Source organism: Sprattus sprattus (assembly GCF_963457725.1).
Source record: "Sprattus sprattus genome assembly, chromosome: 2".
Classification (NCBI taxonomy): domain Eukaryota; kingdom Metazoa; phylum Chordata; class Actinopteri; order Clupeiformes; family Clupeidae; genus Sprattus; species Sprattus sprattus.
Window position 1 is genome coordinate 37,265,920 of NC_137921.1, and position 26,014 is coordinate 37,291,933.

General features: G+C 44.2%; 1 protein-coding gene across 3 annotated transcripts; it reads right to left on the reverse strand.

Moving 5' to 3' along the window:
- Nucleotides 1–105: 105 nt before the first annotated feature.
- Nucleotides 106–25,909, reverse strand: LOC308361104 (sex comb on midleg-like protein 2). Of its 3 annotated transcripts, none has more exons than XM_080833359.1 (15): nt 25,825–25,909; nt 18,839–18,933; nt 18,654–18,722; nt 17,879–17,958; nt 15,846–16,080; nt 15,379–15,467; nt 14,914–15,157; nt 9,334–9,623; nt 8,969–9,089; nt 8,486–8,689; nt 7,824–7,991; nt 6,838–6,963; nt 5,821–6,039; nt 3,810–3,973; nt 106–2,008 (listed from the first exon to the last, which is right to left on the reverse strand). In XM_080833359.1, the coding sequence occupies exons 2-15, from the start codon at nt 18,867–18,869 to the stop codon at nt 1,883–1,885; spliced, it is 2,166 nt and encodes a 721-aa protein (XP_080689485.1). In that variant the 5' UTR covers nt 18,870–18,933; nt 25,825–25,909; the 3' UTR covers nt 106–1,882. The 3 variants fall into 3 exon arrangements, with proteins under 3 accessions (XP_080689485.1, XP_080689486.1, XP_080689484.1); XM_080833360.1 differs by having other exon boundaries at nt 5,827–6,042; XM_080833358.1 differs by having other exon boundaries at nt 5,821–6,042.
- Between the last annotated feature and the right edge of the window lie 105 nt (nt 25,910–26,014).

Genomic DNA, 26,014 nt, shown 5'->3' on the forward strand with positions numbered 1-26,014 from the left:
TTTTCACAAATGGAAAAACAAAACCCCAGATATATGTTTATATATATATCTACTGTATATATATATATATATATATATATATATATATATATATATATATGTGTGTGTGTGTGTGTGTGTGTGTGTATGTATGTATATACGGTAGGCCTATGTATACCTGACTCATAGGCATCACAGATGACCTAAATCAACAGGTAATGTATAGCCGGATTGAAAGTCAAATTTGTTTCACAAAAATAAAGAACAATCTGCGACTAGTCATCTTCCAGAGATATAAGCTTTGAATTAGTAATGAGGGTAAAAAATGGTGACAACCAGGTTTCAGTACAACCCCAAAAGGGCAAGTACTTTGGGCAAGTCGTTGCTTCCAGTAGTGAGGGGAATGTAAGTAATCTGGTTTTTCTTTATGCAAAAACAAAATAATTTTTAGTCTGCTGAATATCATCACCCCTCTATTTGTCTGTGCTGGGTTCCCGGGAAGTAAACGTTTTTCCTCTCTGGTCATTCTCGTTTAAAGAGAGTCTGTTAGTATTTGGTGTAGAAAAAGGCTTTTCAAGAGGCATTATACAAGCAGTGCACTTATGTACTCTCCCAGTTCCAGCGGTTAGAAAAACTAGCCAGGGTTTAAAAACGTCTTGCTTATCCTACTGAAACGTTTATAATTTGTACTGATGCAACGTTTCTAAATAATTTAGCTTTCGATCTCCCCCCTCCTGTCTTCCTTGACGACTCTTTGGAAAAGCAGAGGGGGAATGTTGATTTGAGAAACCTGTTTGACCCCCGTCTTTATCATCCACCGCCATTACTGAATGCTCAGGGGAGGGCCACAACCATCCTTTCGGAGGGAGGGAGGACGACACACATCCCTGTTGGATGTTTGCACAACGGTCGAGTGAGTTGAAAGCAGAAGCGGACAAACCATCACAGAGTCAATGTGCATGTTGTGTCCAGTGCTCTGTAAACATGGAGTGGGGAGGGGAGTGAGATGGGGCTGGGGGAGGGGGAGGTGCTTCCTCATCCTTTGGGTTTTGGAGCCGAGCCTACAGAGTGGCTCTGAACCAACAGTCTGCTCTCTGATGCGACAGTTGATGAGGTAACGTGGTCTCGTCTCTTAGCAAGTACACATACGCGCACGCACACATGCAGCATTAACACACATTTGCGTACACAAACACACACATACACAAAAACAAACACACACACATACACAACTGTACAGCGGTTCTGGTCTAGAATCCTACTGACAGGCAGGGCCAGCTATCTGAGATTCACATCAGATCAGAGGCAGTTGAAAATCAAAATGGTGACTTCTGAAGTTCTTGTTTCTCAACTCTTTGTCTTGTCAGCCCTCCCCTCTTCTTACTCACCAAAGCTTCTCAAACTGGGAAAAATGTCTGTCCTTACGAACTCTGCCTCTATCTCTCTGAGTCTCTCTCTGTCTTTTCCTTTCCTCATCGAGTCTCTCCCTGCAGTTCCTTTCTCGTGTCTCTTAATGGCTATGTTTGTGCCTCTGTTTACCATGGAAACGGGTGGCTTTTTGCTCTCTCTCTCTCTTTCTCCTTCTCTCTGTGGGATGAGGCAGCCTGTGAGCGCAGACAGAGGATCCATGTCTCCCAAGGCCATGCATCCCATCGCCAGCCTCCCTCTGTCTGTCTGTCTGTCTGTCTGTCTGTCTGTCTCTGCCTCTGTGTGGTAGTGCTTGTGGACCCAGCTGATGTAGTAGGATCCTCCATGTAATGCTAGCTACCATCTCATCACCCTCTGTCCCCACACCTACGCCTCACACACCCCTGCATCCCTCCCGGTTTCAAGTCTATTGCGTTTCTCTGCAGTTTTCTTTGTTTATGCCTCTCTTGTCCAGTCTGTTGGCATTGTGAAGGACTTAGTGCTTCCCCTGCTTGAGTCTCTCAATGTGGTGGCAGAGCTTCAGTGCCGGGCCCAGCTTCAGTCCCATGTACTTCATCACCATGTCACTCCGCAACAGCATCAGCGCCTTCCCATCGATCTCCTGTAAACAGACGTACCACATGTCACAAAAGGGGCCAATCAGAGAACAGTGACAGCAGGGGGAAGTGTGCTCTAGAGCCTTACGCAGACTTCAGCTGGAAGAGGCAGAAGCTGCCTCACAATGTGCTAGCTATGAGTGAGGGGCAGAGATAGCCCAAGACATCAACACTCGTGCCTAGATGGACATGAGTGAATCCCATGTGAAAGCCGACAGTGGTAATATAAAAGAGATGAATGACACAGAGGAATATGTAGTTAACTCTTTTAACACGGTGCACAGGTTTAACACTGTGTGCAATACTGAGATTGTTTTGTTTAACAAAAGGGGGTTATTGGCTTTAACTGAATAGACAAAGAAAATAAGAGAAGAACAGACTGTGCAGCAGATGTACTAACACAACAGTGCCCATTTAAGGCATAATTTCACCTCAACGTGCACCTTAAAACAGGGCATGGTATGTCCAAACAGGCCGCACATGGGCAGAGAAAGGCATGGAGTAACTGATTACATATTCTGTTGTATGTAAGACAGCATGTGTCTGTTTTGTAGCGAACATTTTACACCTTCCAGAAACTTCCAGAAACAATGGAAGCTGTATTCTGAGCACCAGCTTTGCTCATTTGTAACATGTTAAGAGCAACCTTTAGTGTTGTTTGCCTTTGTAGGTCTCGCCATCTCTTTTTCACTTCAACCACTTCCCTTTTGTGTATATGCCTGCTACACTATTTAGTTTGTTTGTTATAACCGCACAAATAGTCAGAGTTTTTTTTCTATCGAGGGGTGTAGAATTACTGTATTATCTCTCAGTTTGACAACATCTTATTAGCATGTCTATCCGTTTCCTGATCACCAAACGTTTGATTCCTTTTAATGTCGGTCAGCAGCCGGTAATTTAAATGATTACATTAAGTTCGGGGGATTACAGGGTGGGGACATCACGCGATCAGCCACAAAATGCACTTTCTGCAGACTGGCCAAGCCACTGTTTGCGCTGTGTTGTGTAACGTACATACACACACAAACACACACAAACACACACTGTGCTCTCTAACGTACATACATCTGCCCCTGTGAGAGACAGTGGACAGAAATGAAGAGAGAGTATTAGAGATGTATATGGGAGTGTGTGGGAGAGAAAGAGAGGGAGGGAGGGAAAACTGAAAGCAGGAGGTGTGGTGGAAAAGTGCGAGGTGAGGGTGAAGCCAGTGTGTGTGTTCAACTCTGTGTTCCTGTGAAGGACAAGACGTGATGTTCCCCAGAGACACCAGTCCGTTCACTGGAGACAAACGGGTGTCTGCCAGGTGAAGTCTAAACAAAGATGACTCATACCGTCTCTCCAAACAGCAGGCATCTGCTCTCTCTCTCCCTCTCTCTCCTTCCCTCACTCTCTCAATCCCTCAATTCCTCTCTCTCCTTCCCTCACTCTCTCAATTCCGCTCTCGCTCTCTCTCCCCTCTCTCCCTATCTCTCCCTCTCTCTCGCTCTCACCCCCCTCTCTCTACTCCTCAATGCTCTTTCAACTCTTCTACATGAGCTGCTTTAGCTCAGGTCAACCACAATATATATCACATATTGGGGGCATTTAGAGTATAAACAACATCATCCTCAAATCTTTTAAAGTGTTTCTTTTCCAGAGAGCGAGAGAGAGAGAGAGAGAGAAAAGAAAGATGTATGGGGTGAGGTGGAGAAAAATGCAAAGACGTGTGTGTGGGGGCGGGGGCAAATCAGACACACACACAAGGACGCACAGACAAGGACACACACACACACACACACACACACTCTAGTCATGGTCACTCACGTGCTTCCTGAAGAGCTCAGCATGTGGTGCCAGTGCTGTGGGGTCGGCGTCGCACACAAACTGCATCACCTCCTCTATGGACCAGGTGGACGGGCTCCTGTGGGACCCCCTGGGGACCTCCCTGTCCCCTGCCTGGGACTCCGGCCCTGTGGTGGAGCTGGCTGCTGGAGAAGAGAGAGAGAGAGAGAGAGAGAGAGAGAGGGAGGGAGAGAGAGAGGCAGAGAGAGAGAGAGAGGAGAGAGAGAGAGGGAGGGAGAGAGGGAGAGAGAGAGAGAGAGAGAGAGAGCGAGAGAGAATAGACAAAAAAAAGGGAACGTTTTATGACAAGGGACATTTTCATGACCATCACAATCTCCATCAATAAATAAAATACATGTATCTGCACTGTCCTTAAGAGTGGGTCACCAGATGAATGTGCTAGGGCTAGAACATTTTACAAAAACTCACATGCTAAAATGAGCAATTTAAAAGTCACTCCATCAAAGCAACTTCCAACAAGCAGAGGATTTAATCTGCACCTCTAATATACAAGCATTGAATGGATCTGGCTTAAATGTGAGTGGCTACAAAGTAGATTGTACACTAAGTTTAAAATATTAGCTCCTAGTCCATTGAGTTATGGCTTTCGATCTCAAAGTAACAGCATTGGCTGAAACATTGTAGGTGGAAAGTCATTTCTCTATAAAAGATTTAGTACAAATCCACTATTGTGTTAGGTCTGGCCCTGTGAGTAAGGTCTGGCCATGTGAAATTAGAAGTCCGCTGATTCTCAGTGTGTGTGACTCATCTAGCCAGGATCACAAGAGCAGATGACTCCACAAAATGTTTCACTCTAAAGATCAGTGCTTTCCAACACCACAACCTCACATCCCCTTTAACTCCTCCTGCCTGAATATATCCACACATCATTGGTATCCAAGGTCAGTTTAGCGACGGCTGTTCAGTGGGCACTTTCATGTAGTAGATGCTTAACCTGTGGTTGAGGTTTTCCCCCTTTAATCTATGTGATAACAGTATCGCGAGGCCTTTGTCACACACATTGCTGGGATACCCAGCTTGTTTGAATATGCTGGTGTGGTTTGGTCAGGGGGGAATCTGAGGTCAGCGGTGACTTTGTGTCTGGTGAAAGAGCTCCCTCTAAGGACTACTTAGAAAATGATCATCAAGTCTGGCTACCTATCGCCGAGCTTCCAAACGAAGACAATGTCTGAATGAATTACAGCAGCAGCCACACTGATCAGCTGACAAACTAATAGATAAATTTAAACATTATTCACCCATAGAATATGTCCCGGCCAGAATTGGAACTAGAACTGTGACCGAAGTGTCAAACCACTTATTCGGTTTTGACAGAGTTCCAAGCTTAGACTGGCTGGAGTAGAGTTTGTGTCTTCACAGAGGTTCCAAACCTTTCAGAACCTTAGACTGGCTAGAGTAGAGTATGTGTCTTCACAGAGGTTCTAAACCTTTCAGAACCTTAGACTGGCTAGAGTAGAGTATGTGTCTTCTGAGGTGGCACAGGAGGCGACAGAGCCCCATGGAAAGTCCCCTCAGGGTCTCACAGGAAATATAGGCCTGTTTAATCCCATCCACAACTAATATGATTACTTCAAAAGCCTTACTTCAAATACGCCCTGCCCGCCAAGGGCATGGCATTAAATCTCAGTGGATATTAAAATAAGTATACAGGCAGATATCAAAGAGTCTGGGTTGGCATGAACTAGCATAAGCTCATATCCATATCTCAACACAACTTAACCCAATGGGGTCATAGAAGCTATGAGATGATAGAATACTGAGCTTATGACACCAAAATGCAAGATGACTTAAGTCTTTACACTTCAATGAAATGGAAAGTGATTAATTGATTAATTGATTGAAAAAAAAAAAAAAAAAACGTAATTAGGGTTTCCTGCTCAATAAAACAATACTCAGTAAATACATCACTCAGTGTTTGGACAACGCGTCCAATATTCAGTGTTGGTAATGACAAAATTATGGGTGGTCTTACGCCTACCCTCCACTCGTCTGTGGGTGCGTGCTGATGTGAGGTCTGGGGGGTTGGAGGAGTGGCGACGCAGGGGCGGCCCGGGGTAGTAGGGGCTGCTGGGAGGGGGATGGTACTCTGAAGTGCTCCTCAGCGTCTGCGGGCGGGGCGTCATGGAGTTGGAGGCGGAGTCCATGAAGCGCTGCTCCTTTAGGAGGCCATTCTCCTCGTGAGGCAGGGTCTCTGCTGAGGAAGAGAGAGAGAGAGTGAAAGAGAGAGAGAGAGAGAGAGAGAGAGAGAGAGGTAAAGACTTGGAACACGGTAACGCAATTTAACATTGTCATAAAGCAGCCGTCATCAGTCACATAGAGCTTGACTGCAATAATAGAAGAACTTTTGTTATAGAGGGGGTATCTGTGGTCACAGAGGAGATATTTGTGGTCACAGAGAAGATGTCTATGGTCTTAGAGGGGTTTTAGTAACAGAATAGATGGTCATAGATGGGAATGATTCCCTGTTCTAGACATACTGTTCTCCTGTTATAGAGAAGCTCTCTCGTCATAGCAGCTGTAACCATAGAAGTGCTGGTCATAAACGAGCAGTGGTCACAGAGAAGTTGTCTGTGGCCATAGAGGAGAAATCGGTGGTCACAGGGGAGGTGGGGGGGTCATAGAGGGGTTGTCAATAGTCAAGAGGAGCTGATGTCATAGAGGAGCTGTCAACAGTTACAGAAGAGCGGTAGTCATAGAGAAGCTGTCTGTTGTCATTGGGGAGGTGTAATTAAAGAGTTTGAGGTCATAGAGGGGCTGTCTGTTGTCATAGAGAAACTGAAAGAGGAGCTGTTATCTGTAGTCATGGAAGAGCTGTTAGTGGTCACAGATAAGTAGAAGTGAAAGAGGAGCTCTCAGATCACTGATTATCTGCAGTCATGGAGGAGCTGTTTGTGTGGTCACAGACAAGGTGTACTGGTTAAAGAACTGTGTGGTCATAGAGAAACAGTCTCCCGTCATGGTCAGACAGGAGCTGTGGTGGGAGGAATACCTTCTGATGGGTGGGCTTCTGTGCGCAGCAGCTTGGGGGAGAGAGGAGCTGCGTAGGGAGGTGAATCTCTGGAGATGCGCTTCGTGCCTCGGTTTAGCGACGGTGCCTCGGACATCTCCTCTTTGACTGCCAAAAAGGGGAGAGGTGTGTGAGGCACAAACTGCAGTCTTCAGTGCATTCTAGCATTTGCTCTCACTTACATCTGGGATTAAGAGCAATTACAGTCTAATGAGGGCAAACAGTTCAGCAGCCCATGGGTTCACTGGGAACTTGACACCCTAACAAGTACTTTCCTGCACTACAAGAACTACAAGGACATCTATCCCCAGATTTGGGCCCAGGAGTAGTAAGTACTGAGCTAGCCTGGTGACACCAGCCTACGTATTTCCGCCTGAATTGATTTCAAGCTCATACTCAGTCTGGCCCAACCCCATTGACAATCGTCTCCAGAACTCAACATTTTGCAGGACCAATCAGCGAACAGTTCAGAGCTGTGACGCAAAACTCGCCTTGGAGGAAAAGACACGAAAAGCTATCGGAAAAGTTGTCTCAACTCTCGAGAACATCAGAAAATTAAAACGAGAACAAGAGTATTTTCTTGTAAGTTTTATGATTGGAAAGGACGTCGTAGCTCTTCTCCCAACTGGCTTTGGGAAGAGTTTAATCTACCGAATGCTTACTAAACGTTGCTGATTGGTTAAGGGAACTCCAATGATTTTAAACCTCAAGATAAGCACCCGCCCATCTCGGAAACCAAAATGCATTGGGTTGGCCCAGACTGAAAGGCGGAATGAAATGGAGTCACAGGCTGGTAATGGCCAGGCTAGTACTGAGCCCCATGTCGCTTGAAACACAAAGGCCTAGCTCTGGCTGAGGTCCAATGAGCCCATTCCAGCCCAGAACTAGATGGGTCCCAGATGCAGCAGCTCTCCCTCTGTGTCTGTCCACTCACTCGTGCACTCGATGGCACGCTGTTGCTGTAGTACCTGACTTGCTCCTGTCGTAAGTGGCTGCAAAGTACGGGCTGAAGGGCTGGCTGCTGAAGAGGTTGTCGCACTGCAGGTGGCGGCACACCATCTCCAGGAAGCGCAGCACGTAGGAGGCGCTGGAAGCCATGGGCAGCTTCACAGTACGGGTGCCTCCATCTGTCCTGACTGAGAGACACATACACACACACACACACACACACATTTGTTTAACGATGAAATACAATGCAATTAAAAAGTGCAGCAGGGAAATTAGGATGGAGACATGTGACTTTAAGACAATTTTAGTCCCCAAGCAAACTGTGCCATGTTTGGGATTTGAAAAAAAATCAACCCTATTGTTTGGTCTTGAGGGACTTTCAAACAGATTTGGGTCAATTTTTGCTATATAATTCTGAAACCACAACACACCTGAGTCATACACGAGGCTCAGTCTGTTTTAGTCAGTGGGTAAAGGAAATAAGGTCATGCTTGGCAGGCTATTTCTCTTCTTTTTTTTTCTGAGAAGAAATTACCTCGGCACAATACGATAGCGGAAGCTCCCCAGAATGGTTTCACAACCTAGCACAACACTGCTGTTTATGTTCACCATAGCCACACACTGGCCACACACTACTGGCTCTTTCAACACACCACTTTCTTCCTGCTTTGGGTTACGTTACCTTTGACCACCTCCTCTCCGTCCGAGTGGCCCTGCAGGCATCCAAGCAGCACTTTGGGCTGGTAGGCGCAGTCCACGCACGCCTGCACGGCCTGCTTCATTATCACGTTGACCGGGCCCGGCCCGAAGTGGTCCGGCAGCCGCTGCACCTGCTTCCTGTCCAGGTGCGACCCACAGTTGCCGTGCTTGTTGACGTACACACAAACTGTGACAGGGAGAGGAAGGCCAGCTTAGTCATGGGTCACGAACACGCAGGATATTGAAAGTGTGTGTTGTGTGCGTGTGTGTGTGTATGTGTGTGTGTATGTTTTGGTGAGTGAATGTCTGTCAGTGTTCTCGTGGATACACACATATCCAACACATGTTCATTTCTATCAGAGAAAAGAAGACACTGTGGAATTTGAGGTCAGTGGTGAGTATTAAGTATCTCAAGTATACTAGCTAACATTTCTATGGCAAGGCTGAAGGCCAGCCAGTGCTTTACCTGTGGAGACCACAGAGGACCCAGACCCCAGGTTTGGTCCATCCTGGGACATCGGACCACCAGGGAGCCTGGACTCAGCGGTGGCAGTCGACAGGGTGGTGTGGAGGATCTTGGGCTTCCGCTGCAACACACATATTCCAATTTCTCTTCATTTCATTCATTACTATGTATTACCCCCCAGCCAATGTATTACCCCCTCAGCCAATTCAGGTTCAGGGGTACAAAAGGATGCCCAATATTTTTTCTTAAAATTGGGAACAAACCATGTTTTACTGAATGGTAATCTATTGACTGATAGGACATAATCCAAATGATAATCTACGGAACCACATCTCCTGACGTGAACTAAGATTGCAGCGTCTCACCTTACTCCCAGGCTTTGGGCCTCTCTTCTTATGGGGTCTGGGGGCTAGCTGGGGGGTGGACGTGACTTTGATGTCCCCATCCTGCTGTCCCCCTACGTTCTGGGCCGCAGCAGCGGCAGCCACTGCCTTCAGCAGGGCGATGGTCTCACTCTTGGGCCGGCGACCCCGCACCCCCTTGCGCACTGGCAAGGGCGGCAGCGGGTTGGGCAGCCGGTACAGAGACGTCTGCATGGAGCGGCGAGATGGCTTGGAGGGAGATGTGGAGGGGATGGGCTGCTTTAGAGGAGTCACTGCAACAGACACAAGAGATATGTACATCAAAACACCTATAGGGTTTCAAATGTATGCAACTAAACGTTGACTGGATCATGATGATCTTGATCTTTTTCCTTAATTCTCGACATTTTTTCCATAGGCTTTTTCCCAAGTTTTGATCACAGTGCACAGCAATCATACCATTTATTCATGATATATGATACACAATAAATTCAGCATTTATTCTTTTCCTTTGGGGCCCTGGGAGAATAACTGCATTTTAATCATACATCACATCAGTTTCAGTTTAAGGGTAATCATCTGTAAGCAGGTTAAGAAGTAGCTCTAGGACAGAGAGTTGATAGTCGGAGAACCTCTCATTACCCTTCAAGCAACATTAAACAGAAATGCAATTTAAACTTCAGCATCGACTCAGTCACATAGCCAAATAAAGCCCCCTTAAATTCAATGAAATGGCCTCTGTCTGGGAGCAAACCAATCCCCTCCACTGGCACAGTATCAGATAACTGCCACTCACATGATGCAGTGATTACACAGAGGTTTTTTAATGAGAAAAGGCAGCTTTGTCAAGTCCGCAAGTGAAAAACCTCCCATCTTGGCCCAACCTCCCATCCCGTCCCAAGTGTCCCTACACTTCGGGGACATACTGTGTGTGTGTGTCTGTGTGTGTGTCTGTGTGTGTGTCTGTGTGTGTGTCTGTGTGTGTGTCTGTGTGTGTGTCTGTGTGTGTGTCTGTGTGTGTGTCTGTGCGCAATTGAAATAATTAGCAGATAAACATCTCCTATCCCGCATAAGTCCCCGCGGCTGGATGCAAGGCTCTAAAATCGAGGAGGGCTTCCGGGGCTAACTGAGCGTTTCTTTCAGGGCTCTTTTGAGGGGGAGATTGGGGAATGACAGCCCTTTGAACTTCTTGAGAGCGGCAGATAGGGAATGGGCACGACAGGATGGGCACGACAGGGGGACAGGGACAGGGGCAGGCACTGAACAGAGGGGAGTTTTGTTAGACAGAGGGCGCAATATCAGCGAACAAGCTGGAAGAGAGAGAGAGAGAGAGAGAGAGATACAGAGAAAGAAAGAGAGAGAGAGCGTGAGAGAAAGAGAGAGAGTGTGACAGACGTACGGAAGGGAAGAGATAAAATGAGACAGTAAAATACAGTGAGAGGACACACTCAGTTTTTGGCTCAAATGTACACTCACACACACACAGTGAAGACAAAAGATTGATGATAAAAGAAAGAAAGATGATGAATGATGAAAGTGCTTGATTATGCTTCATTTTTATGTACAAATATATGTATAGGTCTGTTTCAGACATCAGAACTGCCACAGAGACCTCTGATTAAATATAAAGCATTTCAACCTATTTTCATAGTTCTTTAAGACCAGTTGAGAGAGCATATGGGACTGATCATAATGACGTCACTTCACTTCCTTATGACCTAGTGCCCTGTACTGGGAGGAAAGTGTCTTGTGTGTCTGTGGTTTGTGAGGCATTGTGTGCGTGTGGGTGTGGGTGTGCGACTGTGCGTGTGAGTGAGAGTGAGAGTGAGAGTGAGAAAGGGTGGGAGAAAGAGAAGAGAGATGGAGAAAAGGCAAGAGAAGAACCATGACAGAGGTGGCAATAAACATGTCATTACGCCACAGTGGAGCTTGTTTGTGTGCATGCTGTAACTTGACATGGCTGCTGGTTCAGTGTACTTGCTCAGGCTGGACTCAGTCTTTTCATGTGGAAACTGGGACACAGCGCTTAAGAAAGTACGAGCTATTAAATTTAACAATAACTTTTTTAGGACTGAATTAAAACATTACATAGCCTGAAATGTAATTCAAGTGGGTAATTAATACACATACAGCAACAAGACACTCTACACCTTAAAAAAGTACACGATTTAGTCTCGGTTTCGCAAAACGTTTGCTGATATTAGCGCGCAACTGCTAATCAAATGACACCCCTTTCTGCTGTGCTGCTGAAGCACCATGTTGATTGGCTGAGTTTTTTTATGGTTTAATCCGATCCACGTTTGTTTCCCATTTACAGAGCCAGGACTCCATGAACACCTGAGTTTGTTTGAGAGCCAACATTGAACGGACAGCTACAAGATCATGAGGAGCAATTCACTGAGTCTGACAAAAAGTGTATGGGATTAAAATCACTGAGTGCACCTCTATCTGAACATAATACAGAGTCGACTAACTCCGCATCATTTTTTCCTTAAAAATTAATCTTATTATGAATTTCCATGAACACCATTATGGAATATTAACATCAATTATCCATTTTAATTGTTACATCTATATGCACCACCATATAATTATTCATACAACATTAGTATAAGGCTGAAATAAATGGAGAAATAGCGACTTTTCTTTCAAAACATTAAAACACTAGAAGATCATAATATCCGCTATGGCCAACACTATCTGCTGACACAATACATAAATAAGGACTCGCCCAAGTGGTACTGTAAGTGTGTAGCCTACTGTAATTTCACGAAACGAGAAGTTCAATTTAAGCACCTAGTAAATGCATAGTTATAATAATTACGAGGGGGAAAATTAATGTTTCTTACATTCTTAGAAACTGCTATTTCAAAACCTCTTACGTTCTACACAATGCGTAAAAGGGAATGCTAAGCCAAAAATAGAAACGGAACAAAAGCCGGGAAACTCACCGCGGAGAGACAAAACAAAGCGATTTTAAATACACCGTGGCATCAATTTTAAAAGCGCTTTCGGAGACTCCCTCAGATCTACGTCTTAATTAATCTACAACCTCACGATATCTTGTGCGCTAAAAAAAAAAATACGTGCCAGGTTACTGTCCTCGGTTCGACTTGCCACTACACTGAGCCCCCGTTTGCAAACTGGAGACTGAACAGCGCGAGTGGATTCTCGTTTGAGGGGAAGGCGTGAATGTCGCAAAGAGGGGCTTGACGTAAGAAAGACTGGGGGTTTTCTGTACATTATGGAAAGTGTGCTTAAGAAGCCAGTAATGGCGAGTTGACCACTCAAGAGTCGGCGCTTTAGAAATATGCATGTACGATTGGCTACGTTGAGTGTACGGTTAAGCACTGCAAGACAAACGGTATCTGAGTGATTCTTGTGTGTCTCCTCAGCAGAGTACCCGTCGCTAAATCAAGAAGGTCTGGTAACTTAAGCCTTCTGACAACTCCCCAAGGGACCCCACAAGATACTGACTGCCAGCAGGAAGAAACGAGAGCGACCTACCCTATGAAATTTTAACCTACCCACAATATCCTGTTAGGTTATATCCCAAGACACAGCCTTTTTATTTGCCACCATGAGAAGTATGCTTTGATTTACTGGAGTCATAGAGGATATTAATATAAACAGCTATGGCCACATCACAGATGCTCAGACCAGCAGACATCAACACATAGCCCACTGCATACTTTTATTTATCTGTGCTGCCACAGCAGTTAATACACTTTAGAGTATGGTTGACACAAGCAAGCATGGATGTAAATCTCTTTCCTCTCTGCTCTTGCTCGCCCTGTTGGCTGCTTCCCCATTCCGGAGGTCATCTCGCTCAGAATGACAGGGAACACACCCCTCCGTTAACAGCTCTCAAAAGCCCTGCATGACGTCTGGCCGTAAGACTGAGCACAGGCAATCCATAAGGTCCATAAAGGTCTGAAGTTTTTTTTTTTTTCTTTTACAGAGGAGTTTCAATTTTCAATTCCTCTGCAAGTTTGTGCTCACAATAAAAAGGTCCACTCCTGGAAGGGGGAAAAAAAGACCCATCCACTTCAAGCAGAGTGTGTGTGTGTGTGTGGTGTGTGTGTATGAAGACAACTCCCCCCTTTCAGAGCCCCTACCAGGCTTGGCACAGGAGCTAATGCCAGCTAATAAGGATCTAATTGCAGTTAAATGGAGAGTGATCTATTTGATGATGTGGCGGCGGCAGCGGCCATGTCGCAGCTCTGACCCAGTGTCTATGGCTCTGAATCCTGCTCCGGCGACCCCAGACAGCAGTGGCCATTTGGTGGAGCCAAGCTTGTGTACACACACACAGTGGAGTGGTGGCCATGTTTAACCCGGAGAGCTGCACTCCCACAGAGCCAAGCGAGCAGCTTCATGTAATGCTAAAACACGGCATCTAGCAGTGACAGATACCATCTATGTGTGTCTGAGCTAAATTAAACAGCTGGTGGATAAAATCCAGTCACACAGAGGATAAAATGTGTTAAATATTGGTGACTGTAGATAACACATACGTTTCATGAATAAACATAGAAGGAAATAAATATGATAAGAGTGAATCAAATGAATTGTCTTGTCAAGGCCCAGGAACTGGTTAAAGCATGGCTCCAACACTCAAGGCACCAAGGCGATCATAAAAACATCACATTTATTCGCCCTCCGGTGTGCTGCACAAAGGCATGTTGTCACACATGCAAGCGTGATATACTGTGCCATTCCATTTTATGTGCACTTAACCAGCAGGGGCCCAAACCCTGACGAGGAAATGGTAGCTTCATGTCTTTGGAGTTGGTGAAGATCCATTAGGCCAGGAAGAGCCTGGGTATGTAATAGAATGAAATGGCCACTTCTGTCTTACGGTTTCACCCACAGGGATCAGCACGAGGAATGTCACACTTTAGCATGTATCCTTACAGAAACCTTTTGAAGGGGTTATCTAAATAGTAATATGGCACATTGGGCATGTGTCAATTCTACGTTACGAAACAATTATTAGTAGGTATCTATTAACTCCAAAAGAGCCTTTCATTTTCAAATTAAGAGTACTGTAGTAAAGCGTCATGGACTCCCCGATGAAGACAGCGGATAATGAAAATCACCGGAGGATGAGGAGATATTTTGTGAAAGCCCCGTCTTCACTGGTACCATGAGCTCAGTGTATCAGTATTTTAAATAAGTGCCCAAAAAACTAAACGAATATCTCCAGAATTGTTGTGTGAGAAAGTTTAAAAGAATTTACAGCATGACACATTTCCAGTGAATGTTCTTTTGGTTCAAAAATATGATTATCATGCTTTACAACTATGTGAGGAGTGTTCTGGTTTTGTACACATTACCTAGTCCAAACCAAAATTATATGTCAAGGAGGCAAAACGATCTTGAACTGATCACAAAATTATGACAATAGTAACAGTTATGATAATTACAGCAGTGGCTGTAGTAACTGTGCAATTATGGTCACAATTGAAGAGCACGTAGCCCAAAAATAGTGCTGGAGTTGCAATTTAAAGCACATCAATGCTTTTGACACAAAACATCAAAAATGATATGGACCTCTATCTCCCCCTGGTGGACACTTACCACTATTGCCAGGCGGTTGCAGGCTGTGCTTTGTGAGTGTGCACCATCCTACGGGGAAAATGTCTCGCGAGTCGTTTCGACACCAGTAGTCGAAAGCACCGCGCCACCCATCAAACATGATGAAGACCTCCTCCCCCTTAACCTCCCCGATGGTGGCTGGGCAAATAAGATAGGGGTTCTTCTTGTCCACGGCCTCAAGCTTCATCCCAGCCTTGAAGCCATTCTGGGTAGGCTTTGGAGGTTCCTGCAGCCCCAGAGATAGCCAGGTACAAATTTAGAAGAACTTTGATACACAGAATACATACTGCAACATTATCTGGAGAAGACACTAAATTCATACAAAGAAGCCCAGGGTTTTAAATGTCCATCCAAACAGTAGTGCAAATGGAATCGACCACTGGGCAGGTTCAGACCCAAATAAGCACACAAGGCAAGTATAAATAAGGTATAAATGCATGTGCTTACCTTTTTAAAGGCTGTGGCTGGAGCCATCTCTGCCCCATTTAGGGTTCTCAGGAGGAACATGGGCCAGGAGGAGGCATTCATTCTGAATCCTTAATAAAAAAAACAGTTCATCCGTTAGGCACGTAACAAGTTCCCGTCATTATATTCACAGTTATTTTGATTTATAAAAACACAAAAACAGTGCTTACTGAGCAAATATCTCAGTACATACAAATCTGGACGCAAAGTACTATAACAGCTGTTAATATAATGAACACAAAGGAAACGCCATCAACAGGAAACTAAAATGGAGTGGCCGTTCAACAAAAGAAAGCCCAACACATTGACAAGGAAACTGAAACAACTTCCTGTGATCCTTTCATTTAAGGAAGTTGCTCAAAATGGCCTAAATCCAGCACAACCCCCAAGTCCATATTTCCACCGTCCCCCATGGTCTCATGTCTACCAGAGTTCCATTGGCGTCATACCGAGTGGCGGCTGAAGCATGTCGCCATTCTTCTCGCAGGTGCCGATGGGCTGGATGTCGGACGAGTCCACCAGGCGCCAGAAGTCGTTGGTGTTGTCGCTCCCATCCAGACGGAGGCGTAGCCGTGTACCCGTCATGCCCATCACCGTGGCAATGCAAACGGAGGTGGAGTTGCGTGGGTCGCGTGCCTCTAGCTTCATGCCCGCCTTGAAGTCATTACTTGGGGGGATCCTGGACTACAGGGGCACAGAACACAAAGGTGTATGGGGGGTACGTTCAGTGTGGACCTAAATGGTAACCGCCATTGTCTCCCTTGTACGTCGCTTTGGAATGACTAAATTACTAAATATAAATGTAAAAACTGGCTGGGAAGGGTATTTACTTTCTCTTCTAAGGATATGATAAGGTTTGTGGTTCTCAAACAGTGGGGCCTACCTCGCAAGTGGGGCGTGTAGTCATAGATATCTCACTATCAAAATGCAAGGGGCGCAGGATCTCACTTGTGGGCATGTGGCCACGGACCTTTCCAGATCACAGTTGCACCGATAAAGACTGGCAGTTATCGTTAGAAAGTAGTGTACTGTAGTGGACGTCCACAAGCACATTAGACAGTCCAGATATCGGAAGCACACCACTTGCGTATCGATAGTTTCATACTTTCATCAGTTTTGCAGTCTTTCGATAGTGTTAACAACAGCCTTTTTAAAAGGTACTTTAAACAGCCTTTTAAAGGCTATCACCTCGTTCCTGTCTTTCAATCTCCACTGCAGTAGGCCTACATTCTAGTCTTTCCATCTCTTCCTACTGAGCTCAGCCTTGAGCTTCACAACACTTCTGTGTTGGGCAATAAACATTAAAAAAGTTATTTAGTCTCTGGTTTCTGAGCTAATCGTTAGTGCCGTTTCCCGCCTGCATTTCCGTATCTAAGGACAGTGCAATCTTACATATGTGAATTCTCAGACCAATCACCCTTAGCCTACTGAGAAGTAGCTTCTTGCCATTATTATATTTTTTATTCACATTACATTCTTACAACATAAGAACAACACCTAAACATAAATTCATAACAGATCATCCCAAATCATCACTCAATTTGGGAAGCATAGGCTCACACACTATGGATACATTCCGACTGTTGCTGTTTGCATTTTGGTTTTCCACTAATTGACACATCAGAACCATTGGTGAGCCATGTGTGTTACACACAGAGCTCATGAGATGTTTTTCTGCACAGTGAAAATGTCTCTATGGAAATGCAGGAACAGCCTCTGTTCTTCTGTATGCTTCATATTATATGAGACCGGCTATTCCAAACAGACAGCGCTCAAAACAAAAGACCGCAATCGCACTCAGATTGAGGACGACTAAGCTGTGTTTATCCAAAATTGTGCAGAGAATTCAACAGTTTTGTAGAACAAAGCAGGCTCACGTATAAATGTTCTGTAGGAATGATAATAAGAGGCTAAAAAAAAACAACAATAATAATAATAATAATAACAACAACAACTATACTACTACTACTATTATTACTAGAGCATTCTTACTGATACCAATAATAATAGTTATTATCTATCTGTCTATCGATCGATTGAACCATCTATCTTATCAATGGGGGAGCATCCAATTTCTGTAAAACAGTTTGGGTGGGTCTGGCTTGCAAAAGTTTGAGAATCCCTGGTTTAGGTAATAAAGGGATATTTCAGCCATGTTTTGAGTGAAAAGAGAGAAGTAGGTATTCTAAATAGGAATCATAGGACTTTTAGGTTTGCCTGGAGTATAAGGGCAAACCTTCTGTGTTTGAAAATAGGGCTGCATGACGTCATAGTGATCTTTATACGGCAGTACATGTGTGGGTGAGTTCTAAGTATACAACAAAGACAGCACAGCCATTATCTCAGGCTTTAAATGAAAGGGCACACACACACACACACACACACACACACACACACACACACACACACACACACACACACACACACACACTTAAAAACAAACACAGGCGTGGGACTGACGTCCACCTAGATTTGTATCTACCTGTCGGAAGCAGCCTGGGGGTGCTGGAACGGAGTTGGTTTCTTTGAGGTACTCCTCCCAAGTGAAGGATGATTCTGGTACTGAAACGAGAGATAAACTCACGTGAGCCAAGAGGGGCCGTTTCTGTTCCTGTTCCTTTCTCACCCCTCCTCTCTGCCTGTGCTAATACCCCATCTAACACCAACAAGATCCTCTTCTTCCCATGGTGACAATGAAGCTCAACAAAACAAATAAGTAAGAGTCATTAAGATAAAATCGAAACATGTGTCTGAGACCTGCATTGATGCTTCCCCTGTTGTATGAACTGTGATCACCAAAGAACTAAACCCAACTGCAACTCTTATCCCAAAAATCTTCATACTTCTTTATACTTATACTTTCAACATTAACTGTAAATGTAATACAGTTTTTAATATTATATATTATGAAATATGAGTTTTGACACTAGGCAGAACACAATGGCTAAGGCCCCCAAAAGTAGACTGTGGCAAAAGTGGCAAAGCAGCCCTCTCATAACAGAGAGAAACCTGGACCAGAACTGCCCCCAAGAGCGAGAGTCCCTCTGAAGGGCCAAAAGAAGGGCAGAGTGGGTTGGGAGGGTTAACAGGAGGGAGAGAGAAGTAAGAGAGGACAACCGGAAACAGACAAGGAGAACAAGTAGCCTATCTTGTATACACACAAACAGTAGGGCCAAATAAATCATGTAGTCAAAAGTAGACAGCAGCACTATATTTCTGCTAGCACTTAGCAGAAATATAGCACTCAGGCTACCAACCTTTGACAGGTGGAGGGCTCATCGCAGGAGCACTCTTTCCCAGCCTATCCTTTTTACTGTCTTTCTGATCTGGAAAAAAAGACCAGCCATTATTCAACAATTACGCAGGGCTTACGTAACGGTATAAACGGTGTATACCTTCAGCACATCAAAGTAAATCCATTTGCTAGTGCAACATGGCTTACCTTTGAGTGGGGTCCTTCCCATGTTGACCATTTATTGGCTGCACAACCCTGGTGATATGTTACTGGTTTCTCGACCTCCTTGAAGCCGAACAGTCCTGAGAGGAAGAAGGGAAACAGGAGGGAGAGAGTGAGAAAACATTCCATCTCAATACGTGTTTGAGCAAACACACACACACACACACACACACACGCACGCGCGCACTCACACACACACACACACACACACACACACACACACACACACACACACACACACACACACACACACACACACACACACACACACACACACACACACACACACACACACACACACACACACACACACACACACACACACACACACACACACACACACACACACACACGTAGTACATTCTAATGTGAAAAGAGTGGGAGGGGGTGAGAAACCGATAAAAAGGAATTATGAGAATAGAGTGACGGAAGGGGAATAAGCAGGGGGATTTCATCTATGTGCATGATGTATAACAACCGGAAGCCGACACGTCACTGCTCACTTTACTGAAGTCAGTCACAATCAAGTGCTCATCTTGCCTCTCACTTTCTGTGGATGACAGATCACTTCTGCCGACTACCAGGAAGTTAGAGCTGAGGTCATAGAGCACATTGTGACCTGTCCCCCCCCCCCCCCCCCCCCCCCCCCCCCATCTCAGAGATCTCTATTAATTTTCCAAGAAATGAATTTCACTTCATTTCCCTCCAGTTTTGTACAATCATTACACTGTTGTGGCATGAGGAGGGAGTGTTGAAAATCATAATGATATACAGTCTTTCACATCACCAGAGGAAACTCAATTTATATCGAGCTGGCTGGCTCCACTCCAGATTTAAATTATAGGCCTATGCACTGCAGACACTAAACACCCTGGCTGCTTTTCATGTTGCTTATGACTGGAGGTAGGGGCTTTTCTCAAGCTGTCATAGGAGGAACAAAGCAAAGCAAAAAAAATAGGTCTTTATCAATGATACAAGTGACAACCAGGGAAACACAAGGGAGATTTACGATTTCAAAAGGAGTCCCTTCAAATAGGACACCTTTGATTGAAATGTTAATTTGTCGGAATAAGGCAGCCTGTGGAATCTCGCAGATGATTGCATTTTTTTTCTAAGGGAACACATGAATTTCAATAGCACTATTCCACAGCGAATCAAAATGACAACCAACACTTATGGGCATTCATTTGGCAGATGCATTCATCCAATTCCAGATAATACAACACATTATGTGTATTCCACATGATAATCGATAGAGTTTAATAAATAAAAGTACCCCTATTATATACTATGGGGAAAATGTCTGCCTAGGTTTAAACAAAACCTTCTTGAAACTAACACTAACCATTTTGAAATGGCTAAATCGCTATTACATATTCCTTACGTTTATATAACATTCTGGACTAACCACCTCCGATAAGGATCCAGATGGAAATGGCTGGCAATGAACTGAACCATCCAGTGATCATTCTAATAAAGGGCATGGCATGTTACTGATAGTTAAAGAGCCGTTTTAGAGAAAGAGGTTGGAACAGTCAACATGAAAAATAAAGATCTCAGCAAAAGCACTTTCTGAATGCATTTTATATTCTATTTTATTTAAATTCCCTCATTTACTTTCTCATTTTTAACCACTTTCCATAATGCCCCCGCTCCCTAACTAACTTTTTTCCAGTGTCTGACCACCTGTGACTGTTTGAAGGGATCCCTAGGAAGGATCCCTGCGCCAAGGGCTGCCTCCCCTGCCTGGGCGACTGCTGGACATGAAAAGAATTCCTGCTCCTTTCCAGTCTCTCCAGACAGCGTTCATAACTACAGTGGGCCTCCTACCTCTAGCTCCCAACCCCCTACTCCCTCAGAAAGGGTGGGATGCTTGCAGGGGTAGCGGGCTTAACAGCAAAATAGGAAAATGTTTCACCAGATCAGCAAATCACACACCACTCCCTCCCGCCCAACCCATCATTAGGGGGTTCAGAGGTTGCATGAATTGACCAATTTTGAAGTCATGTCCATCAAGCAGGGGTTCATAAATCAGTAATGCGTTTATGACTCCCCCCAGCCCCCATCACCACCACAACATAAAACCTCAATGACATACAAATGTGTGTTTCACTGTAACATGTTGTTCAATGTAGGCTACTCTGGGCACAGCAATCTTCTTTTTGTCAGAGAGAACAACCTTCTGTAGATCACTGTGATTGGGGTTTAGGGAGGAAATTGAAGTTTAGGAGTTCCTTCAGAACTGTACAAATTATTATTATTATTAATAATAATAATAATAATAATAATAATAATAATAATAATAATAATAATAATAATAATAAATATATATTTGAGCAGGGGCTTTATTTATTTTGAAATGGGTAAGGCTGAGTCTTTGCGGTTATTATGCCTCAATCACAAAGGGAGAAGGGAGCTCTCAGAGAGGGCCAGAGAAAGTTCTGCGTGAGCGGCAGATGAATAGCCTACTGTATAAGAGTTCGAAGTGTCGGTTGGAGTAGGGCTGTGACGTGACCAGGTAGCGTTTCAAGGTAGCCAACTAGCGCTCTACAGGGAGGCCCCTGCTTGTGTGCCAGAATTAATAATTCTGTTAGAAAAGTAAAATGTTCGACAATACTACGTATCTTCGTCATTTGTGGTTAGCATGTGACTGAGACTGGCTAGGTTATGCAGTTTTGTGTGTGGTAAAGAAATCAACATGTATGTTTGTATAATGAGCTAATTTGACATGGGAACTTGTGTCAAGAACCACTAGTCTAGGGCAGGGACTGTTTCTAATCTGGGCTGGGGTGCTTTAATATGTGCATGCAGGGGCGATTTTAGCAAATTGGAGGCCCTGGGCAAAGAACAATTCTCTCTCTATCTGTTAATTTGTCACACCATAATACTGGGTCTTCACTAATCACTGTATCACCACCATTGGTGTTACTCACATTGTTGACATCACTGCTCTCGTTATCACTCAGCTGTGCTTGAGCTGTGTTCATGACCATGGCAGTATCATGTGCGTCGTTAGTGCAGGTGTCAGTGTCCCGGATATGGGCAGCTGTGGTACATGATGGCTCACCGTTTGTAGAAGCAAAGCAGGCAGGGCTAGTTGGTGCTACTACAAGCTGTTTATCTGCTGCTGTTAGCATTCGCTAAACTTGGCTCAGCAGCACTTTAAACATTATCAGATGAACTCGAAACATTATCAGAAATTTCTCTCACTTCCACGGACGAATTCCTTGATTGGAAATGTTGTGTTCCCTTAGATAATTTCAAACTGAATTTCTCATCCTCCCCTTTCCTCTTTCTTTTCTCACTGCCACTTAGAAATCGTGTAATGGTTAACTTTGCAACCACACACGTCAACACACGAAAAGTTGTCCGTGACAGAATGTCACGTGACCTGGAATAATTTGTTCCATGATGGCTTTAAGATACATTTTAGGCTGACACTAAAAATAAATAATCGTTTTCATGGTTATTATGAATTGTCATTCGTTTGCAATGACAAGTTATTTATTTTAATTATTGAGAGAAAAAAAAAAAAAAAAAAATACGATGAGGCCCCCCTGGTGGCTGAGGCCCTGGGCAACTGCCCGGTTTGCTCGTTCGTCCACACCGCCCCTGTGTGCATGCACACGCATGCCATCAGAGTCTTCTGCTACTGTGAAACTGAAGTTGTTTGCACAGAGATGTGTTAAGAAAAAACAAGTAACTACACTGATGTTCTGACTTGACCATACACCCATAAAACAACTTTGTGAGGAGAAAGGCGGCATTGCACTTTATTCTGTTTCATTCATTCCCACACACTGCTCTTTCAGTTCCTTCCTAGTACAGCTGTGAAGAAGACAAAAAAGAGCAGTAGAATGAATAAAAAAACTAAAAAAACAAGTGCGTGACCTGTTACACACCAAAGAGAACATTAGAGTGTCATTGCCATTTGTCACTGTAGCTGATGGGTGTGAAGCAGTTAGAGGCTTTGCGGTCTTATTCAGCCAGTGCAGGCCAGGGTGTAGGCCTGTGGCATGGCAGGAGTATTTTTTTTACACATGGTCCAGGGAACAGGCGTTCTTCATACTACTTCATACAGCACAGCTGATTGCGCCACAGTGTGAAAAGAACACACAGATGCAGAACTACGCCACTATCTGCTCCTTTTATTATTATCTGTTGTACTGAGGCATGCTAGAGACAATGAACGCATTGCTCTGAAGGAGGAAGTGGTCACCTATCTGAGTGCAGTTTGACGTAATGGTGGTGAGGGTATAAGAGAATCAGCATCAGACCTCTTGACTGACGTCCCTCAGTCCCCCTTTCTTGACGGCATGCTCTGTGTTGCCTAACATCCTACACACAGAGGAGCTGACAAGCTGTGCGGAGGTATGGGTTCTGTAGTCCCTGGTTGGTTTGCTGAGACAGCCAGGGAGTTAGCGGGTCATGTAGGAGGTCCAGGCTCACCACATCCCCACATCCCTCTGAGGGGTAAAGACCAGAGGCCGGAGAGTGTGGGGACAGGCCTCAGTCGACGCCATGCTCTGGATCAGCCTTATAGGCATACATGAAAGTCAGTGTTTTTTGCAGAGTCCTTAAGAGTCAGTTGCTATGCGTAAAATGTCACATTTTCAGGAACAAAATTCCCCCGGTGTTGGAGCTATTGCACATGCCCCAAATTCTTCAGCTCACAGCCAAAGATAAAGGTGATTCTCAGGCAGGTAAGCCTATAGGGAAGGTTTTTTTTCTAGTTCTGTTCCTTTTTTCCTGGTGGGGGGGTTGTGGTTAAACAGGGATCACAGAAGCTATAATGGGATAGCTGTCTTTATATTTGCCCTTTGCTATAATGTCAATTCTCAGTGTCTCCTTGAGGCAGTTTAACTAGATCCCATCTTAATAAAATGCACGTCACAGCCACAGATTGTCTAGTTTCTCCTGCAATGATGCTTTAGGAATGGTAATTTGGGATTTTGTAGTGTGAAGGTGCTATTGATAGAAAAGAAAGAGAGCGAGAGACAGAGAAAGAAAAGAGATGTGTTGTGCAGCTCTACAGATGGGTTTCATTCGGGCCTAATACGAAACACACATTTCATACATTAGACAAGCTGTTTTGTATTAAACCAAACGCTATGGCATTGATCATGGACATTCAGCTCCTACCCAAAGAGTCGGTAGACGGAAGCCCATCACCTGTGCAGACTAGACTCAACCTGAACAAACAGCTAAGGGTAGACCAGGTGCCTGATATCATCAAAGGTGGGCTTCAGCTGTGGTTACAGAATGCCAAAACGACCTCTAGCTATATCTCATTTACAAACAAACAATAAAATAACATGCATTCACACACACACACACACACACACACACACACACACACACACACACACACACACACACACACACGAGATCAGAGCCTACCTTTAAATTAACAAAATACATTTATTTCACAGACTGATCCCATACCTGCATTCTTTTCCAGCTTACCATACTGACCAGAAAAAACCCATTTAGAATAGTCTTCATGCTTTCACTGAACTTTAAGCTTAAGTTTATAAGTCACATAGAGAGAGAGAGAGAGAGAGAGAGAGAGAGAGAGAGAGAGAGAGAGAGAGGGAGGGAGTCTATATTTGTACATGGAAATAAATATTAGAACTACCACACAAACGTGCAGGATGTCACTGAGCTAACAATCTGGGAACCGATGTGGCCTAAATACAACACAGTACCATATTATCAAATGAATCTTGGAAGCGGTGTTCCATCTCATTCAAATAAAATACTGACTTTCCTGCTCCACTCCACTATAGCATGGCTCCTGTGGATACACTGTTCAGTGACAGGGAAGAATGCATTCCTCCACAACCGCCTCAACCCTGTGGATATGCCCTGAGCGCCAGCAGAATCAAGAGGGAATCTTCCATAGTCACAAGAGACATGGCATTGAGATGGTCTGCTTTCACAGTATTAGTATGGATGCACATGAGGAGTATATTGGAGCCTCAAGTCAACATGTCCTAACAGCATCCCTCTAAGAGTTAGACGATTAGGAACTTTAATATGAACACTTTTGTCAAAATAATGATACGAAACGGGAATGTGCTATTAGATGATGAAAGTCTTAAATATTATTTAAAACTGATATAAGATACACACGCCACTTACACACTTAGTTTGTTTTATGTAGGCTACAGGCTACCTTTAAATTCGTATCTGTACATCACTAATAATACAATTTCTCACACTGATACAACTTTCAGAAGCATGTTAAAAAAAAACAGCTAAGATAGTTAAAACTATAACATTTGTATGTAGGCTAAAGAAAAAAACATTGCCCGACTGATTTCATTTGATTATAGTGAAAACAAAACACTGGACTCCTTTTTAAATTGTTTTCTAAAATGTATGTAACATGCTATGTTACTTGAAACAACGTGGAGAAACCTACCAACAGCGTGTAAATATGAGGGAAAAGTCGAATAAAATGTAATTAAAATGATACGCACTAAGAATAAAAGTTCTTAGTGGTAATCTACAATCTCACATCGTGGATGAGTAACCTACCTCGAACACGACTGATGTGACAAGAAGTCTTACTCATCCGAGTAAACAAATATTAGCCAACACCGATAGATGTATGTGTAGGGTTAGCCTTTTTTCCGCATCCGCGTAGCCTTTATGTGAATGAGAACGTACGTCCTGTGTAAACACGCACTTAAAAATATTACGTAGCAATAAAGCTATAGTATTTGAACCATTTCACGTAAAGCGTAGTGAAAGTGGACGCCCGATTACATAGCGGTGGACCGTAGTTTAGCCTCACAAACCCAGAAATATCGTATGCTACGACTGGTGTGAAGTGTTGACAAAAAACGACCTAATCGTGAATTCCTTGTCGTTTGAGCACATTCAACGCTAAAACCTGTCACATGGGATCCTTGTCATTATCCGATCGTATGGGATAACACAGAACACTGTAAAAACAGACTTACCTTGGCAATTTTTTGTCGAAATATGGGCAGATCTCAATAGTTTTCGTCAGACTTGGGCCGCCATATTTCGATCAGCTACGCGCATGTCCAGCCAGAAGCAACATTACGTGTAGGGTTTTCCACAAAGATAATTATATTACAGTAAGGGTCCCCGCCCACAGACGTCAACCCTCTCACGTTGTGTTCCCAT

Bases quoted from the DNA above. Each gene is read 5' to 3' on its own strand.
- LOC308361104 (XM_080833358.1), bottom strand. From the start codon at position 18,869: ATGGTCAACATGGGAAGGACCCCACTCAAAG. The intron at 15,468-15,845 runs GTATGACGCCAA...TTTTTTATTAAG, and splicing joins CATGCTTCAGCCGCCACTCG to GATTCAGAATGAATGCCTCC. The intron at 6,964-7,823 runs GTACTACAGCAA...CCTTTTTGGCAG, and splicing joins TTACGACAGGAGCAAGTCAG to TCAAAGAGGAGATGTCCGAG.